The sequence below is a fragment of the Protopterus annectens genome, chromosome 10.part0 (assembly GCF_019279795.1).
Source record: "Protopterus annectens isolate FY-2018-M chromosome 10.part0, PAN1.0, whole genome shotgun sequence".
NCBI classification, from domain to species: Eukaryota; Metazoa; Chordata; order Ceratodontiformes; family Protopteridae; genus Protopterus; species Protopterus annectens.
In genome coordinates, this window is record NC_056744.1 from 1,552,982,127 (window position 1) to 1,552,997,093 (window position 14,967).

General features: G+C 37.6%; 1 protein-coding gene across 1 annotated transcript in view; it reads left to right on the forward strand.

Moving 5' to 3' along the window:
- LOC122814337 (zinc-binding protein A33-like) overlaps positions 1–14,967 on the forward strand; it is a 333,543-nt gene that overhangs the window by 162,273 nt on the left and 156,303 nt on the right. The window contains exons 7-8 of the mRNA XM_044086923.1: positions 1,964–2,017; positions 2,187–2,237. Coding sequence (XP_043942858.1) covers positions 1,964–2,017; positions 2,187–2,237 — 105 coding nt within the window. The remainder of the gene's footprint in view (positions 1–1,963; positions 2,018–2,186; positions 2,238–14,967) is intronic.

Here is a 14,967-nt window from a genome sequence, read left to right on the forward strand (position 1 = left end):
ACCTATAAACCTATACTAAATAAAAGGAATGTGCACATATAATAGGACCATGAGGATGCAGTGAGCCTACCACTCTCCATCTGCATAAATATAATAAGTAACAGGAACGTGTGGGTATAGTGAGATGTGTCAGTGTTTTCTGCATGAATAAACTATGTAAAAGGAATGTGTGGGTATAATTAAAAGTATGGGTGTAATAAGCTTGTTACTGTCCCTCTGCATACATGAAATAAGTAATAGGAACATGTGGATGTCACCCTTCTTCTGCATAAATGAAATAAGTAACAGGAATGTGTGGGTGTAATGAGCTTATCACCCTAACTCTATACAAATGTATTAAGTAATAGGAAAGTGTGGGTGCAATCTCTCTGCATAAATGTAATAAGTAACAGGAATGTGTGTTTAAGCTTGTCACCCTCATTCTGCATAAATATAAGTAACAGCAAAGTGTGGGTTTAATTAGTGTGTCACCTTTCTTCTGTATAAATGTAAGAAATGTGCTTGTGTGGTGAGCCTGTTAAGTGCCTTCGGCTTTTAAGTGCCTTCGGCTTAAATGTAATAAGTAACAGGATCATGTGAGTGTAATGAAATTAGTAACAATGGAATTAGTTCATAGGTGTGTACTAGGCCAATGGCCCTGGAGCCTTTACAAGCCTAGCCCCTAGAACTGCCCTAGCATCATGCTGTTGTTAGTTCCTGGAGCCTCTGTCAAGCACAGCCACTGGAGTGATCCCTGGGGTGAAATTTCTGTTGCCCATCCACTCATCAAGATTTCTCTTGAAAAGGGCCAGTGAGGTGCTCTGCTTGACATGTATGGGAAGTCTATTCCAGAGCATGGGCAGAATCTGGGTTATGAACCTGTCCCTCCAGCATGTTTTGTTGATTGTGGTAATGAGGTTGAGGTCTCTGGAGCATGTGGTGTGGAGGGATTGGGATTTCTTTAGGTGTAACATTTCTAACAGGGCTGGGTCAGTTACGGCTTTGTAAGCCAAGCGGGGATCATCTCTAAGTAGGCGATATGAGACAGAGAATAGCTGGAGTTTTTTGAGTCTGTCCATGTAGGGTATGTGTTTAAGGCCTAGGATCCTCTTTATGAGGTACTTTTGTGGCCTTTGCAGCTGTTGCAGGTGTTTAGTGAGGTAAATGCCAAATGGGGCATTATACTTGATGGCTGGTCTAATGAGGTAAGAGTAGAGAGAGAAGATGACCTCTTTCTTCCTGGATACAAAACCCTTGGTAATGAGATGCGCCACATAGTAACACGAACATGTGGGTGTAATGAGTTTGGATGTAATGAGCTTGACAACCTTTTTCTGTATAAATATAAGCAACAGGAACTTGTGGATGTAATGAGCTTGACAGGGAAGTATTGGTGTAATAAGCTTGTTACCTTCTTTCTGGTTAAGTAACAGCAACAGGTGGGTGTAAAGGGCTTCTCACCCATTTACTGCAGACATATAGTAAGTAATGGGCTTACCACCATCCCTCTGCATAAATAGTCATTTTCAAACAAATATGTTTTTACATTTTTATGAAAAATATTTTTACATTCATTGTAAACTGTTCATTTTGTTACCAGATCCATGTACAATAAATAGCCTTTACGTGTTTTTTTTAGTTAGCAATATTTTTCAGTAAGATATATGACTGTCTCAAGTAATGACATCCATGTTAAACTAACATGCACAATTCAATTCCAGTAAAAATGTATTTTTTGTAGAACAAAAATTTCCAAAGTAATCCTTCTAGACACAAGTAACAGTTTCAAGGCTGAAGAGAAATTTAACTTTCTGAACTGTTTACTTTTTTTTATAAATTTTGTCGGCTCATCTTTTTAAACCATGTTTTTCAATAAATCCTCTTTCATTAACAATTTAATTAAACATTCTTTAATATTACACAGCTACTCATAACTATTTTAATTTCATCTGATTTTTGTTTGTTTTCCCTCAATTTAATTTAGCTGTAAGAGCACCATCTCCTTTAATGGAAGCTACTGTTACCTCCTTATCAGCAAGTAAGTCTCCTCTTTGTTCTTTGAATTTTTTATTTTATTACTTTGAATATTGTTTACTTTCTTGTTTTTAGAAATATTTTCAAAATTAGAAAAGTAGCTGAACAGAATTGTTATCTAGGTTATTTTATTTGTTAGCTTAACCATTTTGTTCTATTTGCTTTATCTATAGACAAAACCCTCCGCCCTCCAGTATTGCCCAAGAAACACTTGCAGTTTCCAAGTAAGTATTTTGCCATCTGATCATAGACTTATTATTTTATTGTCTTTCTAAAAAAGCAATTTATGAAAAGCAGATGCAGTCATATTTATTTATTTATTTGTATTTGCTATCCATGGTATAACACTGATTCAAATGGATCTATTTCAGGCCGAGGATACAGCAAAACAGAGCTAAATATTCAAGATTTTCAAATAACAACTTACAGTGCGCAAAAAAAAAGAAAGAAACAATATTCATATATCACAAAAGAATAACTGTAAAATGTGCATAAGGAAAATGTGCATGTTATCTAAAACAGTGAAAGCTGTTTACAAAACAGATGGCTTAAAGAGGGCATATAGACATAGAATGTGCATAGTAGTATTCTGCGTTTATTAACTACCAGAAACTTTGAGGAAGTTAGAAAGAAACTGTATCTTAAAGTGTTCAAGTGATAGATGAGCTTTAAAACATTGACATAAAAGTAGTCTTAGTTGATGTGGTACCATACTGATCCACATAAATTTGGTTTAGGAATTATGGAGACACTGATAAGACTACATATGTGAAGACAACAAAATAAAGATGCGACAGTGAAGTCATGAAAATGAAACTGTTACTTTAATATATATATATATATATATATATATATATATATATATATATATATATATATATATATATACAGTATGTTGAAATAGTCAGGAAAATAACAATTTATAAGGTGCTAATCAGAAATGTGAAGCACTCCAGTTATCATTGACAATTATAACCACTTACCTGTGACTGTGTGTATACTAAGGCTGAGACTGCATTATCTCAGAGAAATCGCCTTAGCCCAAGGGATCACAAGCTCAGAGTTAGTATATATAAGTGGCAAGGGTGGGGGTGGGGATGGGGGTAGTGGTCAACCTCCCTCATCAGGGTAAAAGCACTATAAAAGTGCTAAAGCAACTGTAAATTTTCAGTGTTTACATTGTGTAACAGTTTTATAATCACACTTTTCAGTGTAATTCAGTACTGTACCAAATTTCCATGTCTGTCAAACCATTTATAAGCAGGGCTACACATATGTTCATCTTTTTTACTCTACTCATGAATATTTTATTGGACCCTGACTTTGTAATACTTTTAGGCTTTTCCATACTTGAACATTTCTGTCTGAAAACTGTCTTGTCATTCTGTTCTCTGGTTTATCATGCAACTCTGCCTCAGTACTAATCTTATACCTGAAATGTGGATTCCACAGGGCCACACAGTACTCCAAGGAAGTTCTAATAGCATTATTAAGTAGCTTTACCATTACTACTGAAGGCCTGCAATTTAATATTAATGATCTTCACATTTTCCTATTAGCAGCTAACATAATATACTTCTGTATTATCTGAAACCAATTGTTTCATCTGCATAGCTCACAGTGTCTATATAGCCACTTACCTTGGGTACAAATTTTTCATATATCATTTTTATTATCAAATTTCCTTGACTTCATGTGCATGAGAGATGACTTGAAGACATTAAAAACAAGTAATATTGTACTATCCAGTCTTATGCAGTATTCACTGACTTTTGACAGCTCACAGTCAGTGGCGCAGATGTTATGACAGCTCTTGTCCTAATATCATTTTAATATTTAGTCACCCATAGATTATTCATATGCATCTGTTGCTCGTGTTAGTTTAAAAAGGGGCAGGCCCGAAAAGAGCTTTACTAGTCTCCACAGTTAAGATTTCTAAGGCTACCAAACAAGCCATTTAACAACCCATTTTCTCTCATACAGCTATTCATCAACACATGGTAATATTCCTCTTTCGGCTCCTTTGGCATAGATAAATAAGTAAAAAAAAAGGACAGTACAGCAGACTGAAGGTCAACTATAGCATCTTTAGATACTACAGCAAATGCTTTCATCTTATACTCAGTGACTTCATCAAACCAATTGCCAAAAGTCATTCAGCAAATGAAATATTCTGCAGATTGTATTCAGCGGTTATTCAGCAATTTAAATACTCTACTGATTGTATCCAACAGTCATTCAACAATGTAAATGCTCAACAGATTATATCCAACAGTCATTCAGCAACTTAAATACTCTACAGATTGTATCCAAGATTCATTCAGCAACTTAAATGCTCTACAGATTATATCCAACAGCTGTTCAATAATTTAAATACTCAGCAGATCATGTCAGCCAACAATGTAACACAATTTGCTAGTCATAAATTATTATCTGAAAGTGTCTTGAAAGCACATACCCCAATAAAGATGTTATAGTGGACCTGCAGTATGTCTGCAGTTCTGTTGTTTATTTCTTATTTCTTATTGTAGTTCAATCATTACAGCTCAAGAGTCATGACTGGTGTTTTGTTTATTTATTTATTTAAATTTGTTTACCAGGTTAGAACACTATCAAACAATGACCAGTTGCAGCCTGTGATGATAGGAGGTACTATGCCAGGAGAAGTAGGGCAGTGGACGGGTAACATATGCCAGCACAGCTAGCTGGAATTTTGTAAAGAATTATGTCATTAGTATATTAAACTGATTTGGGCAGATGTTTGTGTTGAAAAATGTAAAGCTGCTTGTGTTAAAAATGTATCAGCTGTGTGCCCTGCTGTGCAGAAAAGAAATGTACATGCATTATTAACTGTTTAAATGTATATATTGTAGCAGAGGATACTGGAAGAGAAGAGTTTAATCTCAATCCACCTGACTTTGAGAAATAGTAAGAAAATTAAACTACTGGGCCTAGGTCATAAGGGTGTTATCTTATAGTTCTGATTGCAGCCAGAGACAAAAAGTCTGTACTAAGAAGATTTCTGTATTGTCTTTGAGGTGAGCTAATTGCTACTCTAGAAGGGTAGAGGTTTGAAATTGTTTTATGACTTCCAGGAGCTGCAGCAGATCTGAGCAATGCTCTTGTGTGTGTATTACTGACATGTAGGTGCTAAATTCGGGCAGTTTCTAGCAATGGGGGATTGCATGAGAACCAGAAGTCAGATGACCAGATGTATGTAATGTCATTCTGTACAGAAATAATGTCTTAATATTAGAGGAGACTGAAGTCTCAGGAGCAGTCTGTTTTGTGGAACCTGACATAGAAGGATCACTCACTTACTTCATCTTGCCTTGCTGTAATACTTGACCGGAGATAGTAATTGTCCAAACCACTTAGGAAAATATAGTGAGAATAGTTAAGTATTGTTTTTCTGTAATTGTGTGAAGCTTTCCAGCTGTGCTATTTTTAATATTTCCTGTGAGTGGAACTTTGGAGTTTACTGTAAATAGTTATTTTGTATTTTCATGTTCTTTTACTATTTATTATTAAATGTATTTAAAATTCTCATTGTGGCTTTCCCTTTAGAAAACATTTTAACCTTTGAGAGTACTTATATCTATTGGTAATACTGTGGGCACTCTTGAAAATATTACTGCTTGGTCAACATTACCATTGGTATTAGTAATAATTTCACTCAGTAAAAATGGATACCCTTTTAAGAACCTTGTAGTAACTGACTGGTGGCAGTGAATCTACCTTACAGTCTGGGAAAAGTTGGTAAAGTGGGTAATCTGTGTCAGCCTTTCACAGGTGTGTGTGTGTGTATGTGTGTGTGTGTGTGTGTGTGTGTGTGTGTGTGTGTGTGTGTGTGTGTGTGTGTGTGTGTGTGTGTGTGTGAAAATTAATTCTTTACGAGTGTGTGTGTCAGTTACTTGGAGTAGTGACATGAAGCACTGGTTTCACAGAGAGAGTGTGGAGAACTTGGCTTGGACACTCGGCTGAGGACTTAACTTTGCAGCTGTGCCAGAGGGAGCCTTTTTGGGGATCTGGGGAGAGACAGAGAGAGAGAAAAACCCAGACCCCGGGTTGAGTGTGTTCCTTGTGTGCACTTAAGGGAAACTGTGCTTGATGCAGAGAGGTCTACATCTGGAAATACTGAGTGTATCCATTTGTATTCCAAGTGAATGTCCCTCTCCAGTGCCAGTGATGAGAATTCAGGCTCCTTGATTACTGGCCCAGAGTGGGGATGTCACACAGCCATAGATGGATAAGCCATGACTATAACTTTGGAGACCTGAGTTCAATTAGGAGATTGGTTAGATGGATGATGAGAAATACACCTGCTCCCCTCTCTTTGGGGGGGGGGGGGTTGTTAACATGTTTTGGGCACTTGCTGTGTGTTTGAGTCCCCACTGAAGATTAGGGATCACATGGGAGAATATCTGCAAAACAGGCAGTACCATTGATTACATCACATAGAGGTGGGAATACACATTGCATCAATACACTGCATGTCTAACTCATTGGATTATTTGAGTATATATATACTGGGATGGTAGAGCTTACTTTAAAATCCAGTGTCTTGTTTTGTGAATGTTGGTTCCTGTTCTTGGTTTGCCTGATTCTCAACCTGTCAAATGAATAGGCCATAGGGCTCTCATCCCCAGGAAAGAATGAGTTCATTGGGTGACTGGGAGGGACCTGATTGGTGTTTAGAAAGACATCTGGCCAAAAATAGAAACAAAAAGTATTGTAGTATTCCTCTGTCTGTACTCAAGACTTTAAACTTATTCAACAATTGTAACTTACAATTTGCTCACTCTTTTTATCTTATCTCAGCTTGCATTTGAGGGAAGTATAGTGTTATCCTAATGGAGTTGCTTCATTTCTGTTATAAACTTCCAGCTTTGAGCATGTAAAAAGAAGACAATAGTAATGGATGAGTAGACCAAAAAGAAAAAGAAAAATCAGTGTGAGCAAACTCATTAGCATGACTCTGTAACTTATCTTACAGATTATCATATATGATAATAACAGCTTCACTAACCATGATGTGATCAAACTCCTGAAACAGAATATATTTATTCTTCCTAGAAGCTCAAGTTGAGTACCAAAATGGTTGTTACAGTTTTGCTGGACTAAAAATTACATAGCCTATACCCGAATAAACATCACTAAATTACATATGTATTTTTTTACCTTAAAATCCATCTTAAGATATACTGAAACCTCACTCAAATAATACTTAAAATTCCTGTTATTGGAAGAGGAATCATAACCAACTTGTCAGATCCATAGTCAGCATCCTTATAACATGCTGCTGCTATAAATGCAAAAGTCACATTATTAGAATTTGCCCTGTTTTTAGTTCTATATTCTTACCAGCCTAACTCCTGGTTTTAAAAAATATTAACTCTTGGAACAATCATTCTGTCCATAAAAATTTCTGAACTCTTTTCAAAAAATAGTCATTGTTCACATCATTCTCCCCCCACTGCCTGATAGCCATCACGTTTCATGTTTCACTATCAGTTGGTGCTCCTCCACCTCCTTGAGTGAGAGCTGCAGCCACTGAGTTTTTTTTAAATGTCTCTAACCCTGATCCTGATGGTAACGTGAACACCAGTGTCACTGCAGAGACATCCTAAGGTTTTTCAATGGTGTGTGTGTGTGTGTGTGTGTGTGTGTGTGTGTGTGTGTGTGTGTGTGTGTGTGTGAGATTGTGCTTGCTGTCCATTGTTGAGGTCTCAGTCAAGACTGGGGCTCATATCCGGGCATGTGCAATTGATTATATTATGAAGACTCAATGCATGCCAAGCCACTTAGCAGGTGCAGTGGAGGCTAGGGATTATGAAGAAACCTCAGTTTTCCAGTATGCAAACAAGAACTTCTACTCCCTGCAAGCTTGACTCTGGCCCTAGACGAGGAATTCTTCTTAAAATAGACAGGAGAACAAAGCCCAATAGTCAGTACAGAAAGCTCAGTCTACACACACACACACACACACACACACACACACACACACACACACACACACACACACACACACACACACACACACACACACACACACACACACACACACACACACACACACACACACGCACACACACACACACACACACACACACACACACACACACACACACACACACACACACACACACCATTGAAAGAGAAATCAGAAACCCTGGCTGACAAAGTGGGGTATATGAGCTCCTGAAAGCATGGAATATTGCATTCAAATCAAAGTACAAAGATGCCCTCAGGAAGGCCAGGGTGAAATGTAACAGAGGAATAAAGGAGGCAAAGTGAGCCTATGGTCAGAATCAGTATCACTTCTCTGACCTGAGGGACTTCGGGCATCTGTGGCAGGGGATACAAACTATAACTGACTACAGGCCTATTTCCTCTCAATGTGCTGACAAGACTGAGTTCCTAAATGAGCTTAACATCTATTTCAGGAGGTCTGATGAAGGAAACAATACTGTGGCAACAAAACTCCCAATCAAACAAGATGATGCAGTGCTCTTCCTCAACCCAGTAGATGTTCAGAGGACCCTAAGCAGAGTAAATCCTAGGAAAGCAGCTGGTCCTGACAACATTCAGGGGCAGGTACTCAGAGATTGTGCTGGTTAACTGTCAGCCATACTCACAGATATATTCAACACATCTCTGTGCTAGGCCGCAGCATGCAAGTGCTTCAAGAATACAACAATCATACCACTAACAAAGATGTATCAGCCAGCAGGCCTAAATGACTAGTGTCCATTTGTTCTCACCTCCACGGTAATGAAGTGCTTTGAGCAGTTGATCAAGAACTATCTATCATCAGTCCTACCTGCAACACTGGATCTGCTTCAATTTGCTTCTCGATCCAATTGCTCCACAACAGATGCTATCAAATTAGCACTTCATGAATCCATGGCACATCTGGAAAACAAGCACCGTTACGTTCAGATGTTATTCATTGATTTCAGCTCTGCCTTCAATACAGTCATTCCACAACACCTGATAGAGAAGCTGGTCCAGCTGGGCATCAGCACCTCCTTATATAACTGAATACTAGGCATTCTCATTGGCAGACAACAAAAAGTATGCGTGGGTAAAAGCAACTCAAAGAGCATAACATTGAGCATGGCAGTCCCTCAAGGCTGTGTCCTGTGCCCACCACTGTTTACCATGCTGACGCCAGCCACAACTCAAACCAGATCATCAAGTTCATGGATGATACCAGAATTGTAGGTCTTATCAGCGATGGTGACGAAACAGCTGACAGAGAGGAGGTGAACCATCTAATCGACTGGTGTGAAAACCATAACCTGGCTCTGAATGTAAATAAGACCAAAGAGTTAATAATGGACTTCAGGAGGAATCAGGAAACACATCATTCAGTCAAAATTAAAGGGGAAACAGTGGAAAGGGTGAAGAGTGCCAAATTCCTGGGGGTGCACATCTCTGAGGACTTGTCATGATTGACAAACACTAATCACATTGTCAAGAAAGCACAACAGCATCTACATTTCCTATGGGGCTGAGGAAAGCAAACCTTCCACCTTCTGTCCTCAAGGCCTTCTACAGAGGTAACATCAAAAGCACCCTGACAAGCAGTCTCATACTGTGGTATGGGAACTGCAAGGCTTCAGACCACAAGGGTCACCAAAGGGTAGTAAGAGTAGTGGAGAGGATTATAGTGTCCTCTCTCCCATCATTGCAGGACCTGCATGAGGCTTGGTGTCTAGGCAGAGCCAAGAAGATAGTAAATGACATCATCCACCCTGCTCATTGACTGTTCTGCTTGTCTTCAGGCAGGTGATACCGCAGCATGCATTACAAGTCATCCAGATTTAGCAGGAGCTTCTTTCCACAAGCCATCAGACTGTTGAACTCTAATAACATATGCAATAGCAGGACATCAAATCAATCAGTTATATAGCTGAAGGGGAAATTTCTCTGTGCAATACTTAATGCAAACTGTTCTAAATGATGTAATAGCTAGGCTGGTTCTTCCCTTACTGCTGTGTAATCAGAAGGCAAGACAACATTCTGTGTAAATTGAATAATAGTTAGATCTCATATTCTGTGCAATATCTACATCTGCAATATTGATCGAGTGCTGCTACTAGTTACATGAGGAAATAATCTATGTCATGGCAACTGTCTGCTGCTAATATGTTGTTAAATAGTCATGTTGCTTTCTTGTATTTGTATGAGCTGTCTACTGTTACTGTGTTGTTAAATAGTTATGTTGTTTTCTTGTACTTGTATGAACTGTCTGCACTCTGAGGCCGAAGCAATGAAATTTCATTCAGTTTACGATATTGTGTGGGTCTGAATGACAATAAAGTTTACTTTGACTGTGACTTTGACTTGTGTCTGAAGAGGGTTGTATGAGGGCTCTATAAGAATTTATGTATGCCATAAGGGAGAATGTAATTCATAGAGAATCCTTGTGAAGAAAGGGTCTGAAAAAGTTCAGAGAAAAAGCCATATGGTTTCATCCTTGCCTATGTGGAAAAACAAGAAGATATATTGGTTTATCCCAGTGATGGTATTTTAAATGGAGATGCACTATTATTATGACATTTCTGTCCATACTGCTCATTTATTTTTGTCAGACATTATGGCAGAACCCTCTCTATAAGGGAAAATGGCATCTGATGTGATGGCATATTGCTTTTGGCTTGTAATATGAAAGGCCTGCAGTGCAGGAACCCAATAAGAGAATTTAGTTTGACTGAAGAATGAACTGTTTATGTCATAAAGACCCACTGGATGCCAACCCTTGGGTGTACCTAAGTAGTTTATTTGTTCTTAATTTTATTTGTTGTAAATAAACATGAGTTTTAAACTAGAAGGAAAGCTGAGGTGACTGTTTTGTTTGTTACAAGTAATATAATATACTACAATACTTACAGCTATGCTTGGTTTCAATACATTGATATCAGTAATTTAGAAATGTATTTGTGGGACAGTATTTCATGAAGTAATAGGTTTAAAATATGTATGTTATCTTCATGGCTTGATGTTAAAAAGTGGCTCTACTGTTCACTTTAGCTAAGAAGCTTTGAAAACTGGTAAAAGTTTCTGAAAGATAGGCTGTAAGTTCAAATATTCTTGAATTTCAACAGTGTCGTAGACAGTAGACACTGTTCTCGGAGAGTGGAATATATTTATATTTATATATATTGTGACACAGCATACCACTGAGGTTCCTCACTAAAAGAATACAGGATGTAAATAACCTGCACTATGCAGATTGCCTCAGAGCTCTGTCCTTGCATTATGTCTCCTACAGGCTGCTGAGTGTGGTGATCTATGCCTGATATACAAGGCATCTTCAGATCCCACACTGAAACATCCTTCATATCCACAAAGCAAACAACACCAGAATTACTTGTTCTGAAGTCTTAAATCTTATCATCTATCTAATCTTATACCTTGTATTGACTTTTAACCAATGTTTTTATAGTATGTCTAGTTTGTTATAATTATTTAACTGCAGATATTTTTGGTTTTGTTTTATTTTTGAAGATTGTAAAATTATTGTTCTCAAAATGTTTTGTAATTGAGCTTTTCTCCCTGAGCCTCTGCTGAAAATTGCATCTACCCAGTTGAACCTTCCCAGTAATCCCATGTCAATAAATAAATAAATCTTGTCTGTGATGTAAACAGGACCATCTGGAGACACAGCTATGTATCGCAGAGACTACCCCTTCTCTGGGAGAGGTTCCCCATCCATGTGAAGCAGAGTTCCTACTTTACCAAATTCAAATGTAACTTGGACAACTGAATGGGGAACCAGAAATTCACCCCTGGCTTGACACCTTTGTTTCTAATGGACACAGGCAGCCTGTAAATTGTTCATCTTTCAAGCCACAACTTCTACACTACCAATGGTACCAGAACTTGTCAGAGATTTGGGATGCATGTCTAGGCTTAAAAAGCACCACTGCTCATTAGCCTAGTACACACATATGAACCTATACCCTTTCTTATTTAACTTCTTATGGCTGCAACATCACCATCTTCTTTCACAATGCAGAACCACTGGTCACTTCACCCACCCCTGACTCCAAAGCTGAAGGAGCTCTGCCTGACTCTCAAACATTTTCAGTGAAAATATTGTCATTGTGCAATGTAAGCAAGTTTAACATGAACAGCCATGCAATGTAGTAACTGTAGCTAGTCAAATACATCCATCAGGCCTATTTAATGATGCTCCTTACCTTTACCCCAAATATAGACTAATTTCACCTCATCTCAAATCAAAATAAAATTAAGTTTCCAAAAAACAAGAATCAATGCTACCCTAGTATACTAAAATCCTCCTGGGAGGAGACAGTCACCCTAATCTTAGCCTTACCTATCACAACCAACATCAAGACAATTCCCTTCTACACACTACTCTAACCCCAAAATGGTCTACCCCCACCCTGGTAACCTAACTTTTGCTGCCATAAATGTTAGAAGAATAAGAAATACAAATCATGAACTACATGCCTGGGTTACTCAGCACAAGCCTGTTATTCTCAATATAACTGAAACTTGGCTTAAACCCAACATAAATTATCTGGAATTATACCCTCCAGCTATAATATCATCCGCAATGACCCTATAAAGAAAAATGTTGGTGGCATTGCTCTAATATTTCCCAGCAACTATCACATTTCCCCCTACAACAAACCAGTACGAAAATTCAGTTCAGAAGAGCCTCTTATTACTTTCTAGAAAATAAACAAATATAAACAAATATATATTACTGTCCTTTACATCTCTTTACTAGCTGATGTCAATATCAGTTGGTTGGACATAGCTACTAATTCCTCTACATATAGCATGAGCTTATATGATTTTGCACAATTAATAGCTCTACACATTACAGGAAAACATCACATTACTTATTATTCTGGATCCTAGTGTTAGACCCTAGTAAATTCACCACCACAGGTATACTGTCAGACTCTCTGAGTGACCATCTCCCAATTTATACAACCATACATCTCATAAATCCACTCAAAGAGCATGTTTATAAAACAACACATAATCTGTCCAAGTTTATCCCAGAAGTATTTATTATTATCCTATCATCTATTAACTGGAACACCCTAAAAATCCACCCCTTAGGTGAAGCTAGCCTTGAACCCATAGAAGGAAGAGACTAAAAACAAATAATGCAATTTGGCTATCTAAAATAGTAGAATGCAAATGCAGGATTGAGAAAAAGTATAGAAAGAATGTCAAAAATACAAAGCATCACAATATCTCTAAAACTTAAGAATGCTCTGCAACTGTACTAAAAAGCAAATAAATGAAGACAAAAAAACTATACTGTAACAACTTTCAAAACAATAGTAATCACAGCCCTAAAAACATATCAGCCATTGAAGAAATCTTACATCCTGGCCAAACATTCAACCCTAACCTTTCTTCCAATAGCTCACAACTCAAAACTGCAATAGAATTCAGTTTTTATCTCATAGATGGTATAGTGTCCCTAACCAAGGACTCCCCCAAGATCTACTCCCAACGCCAACCAACAGCCATATGTCACCACATCTACTTTCACTTCCAAACCTGTGCCCACATCCTATTTTAAACTACTCTTAAACAAACTCAAATCATACTCTACTTCAGCTGATGACCTTCCAAGTGAGTACCTTAACACTGCAGCCAATAGCATTGCCTGTCCTGTCTCAATCCTCATAAATTGGTCAGTTCAGAAATCCCACATTCCCTCTCTCTGGAAAAAAAATCACACATTATCCATCTACACAAAGGAGGAAATTCAACAGATACCACTAACTTTAGGCATATAACAATTGTATCCTCTCTCCAAAATACTTGAAAAATATATAGAAAAACAATTGCTAAACTATCCCCTGCAGGAAGAACTCCTATCCCCATGCAATATGGCTTCCATCCTTCTAATAATACTAACACTGTACTTCTAACTTTTATATATATATATATATATATATATATATATATATATATATATATATATATATATATATATATATATGTTGTCAGTAAAGCTAGAGATAACAGCAAATTAGTTTCCTCCTTATTTCTAGGCTAGTCTAAAGCCTTTGATACAGTTTACCACAGCAAACTTCTACTTCAGTTGTTCTCACTAGGTCTATTTTAGCCTACCCTTCTATGGTTCAAATCCTACTTGTCCAAAAAGTGTCAGTCAGTAAAATGGCACTTCATCTTTTCTCTGTACCTCCCACTCACCACTGATGTATCTTTGGTCCTCTCCTGTTTCTTTGGTCCTCTCCTGTTTAACATTCTCAATAATACTCTCCACACATCCAATTAACAGATGCCCCAATACAATATTCTGATGACTTAACACTCACATGCTCATCAGACAACCTGGTACATCTTTAAAAATTACTCAGGAAGCCGGACAATCATTGAAACATGGCTTTGTAACTCATGACTCATGTTCAAACCTTACTACACCCCCCCCAAAAAAAAACAACTTCTTTTTTCTCCAAACCCCTCTCAAGAAAAAACAAAATTTTAAATCCTGTCTCTTAATAATACAACCATTGAAGTCAGTTCTCATAGCAAATTATAAGGGATGATAGCAGTTGATAATCTTAAATTCAACCTGCTTATACAAAATTCCTTAAAAAAATCATCACATCAAAAACTAGGGGTGTTTTACAGAGCCAAAGACTTTCCCACAAACATGACTAAAACTACACTTGACAATACCTACTTTCTCTCCTCACTAGTTTATGGTGTTCCCATCCTTGCTAACCTCCAGGCATTTCAAAAAGCAAAACATGAACAATGGTATAATAAAGTGTCTAAATCTGCAGCAAATGCCCATTTCATAACCCACCACTGTATAGCACTAAAAAGCATAAATTGCTTAGAACTACCCCATCAACAGACATATATACACAGCTTCTCACCACCTATAAAATTATCCAGCATCCACCTGCTTGTCCAGCA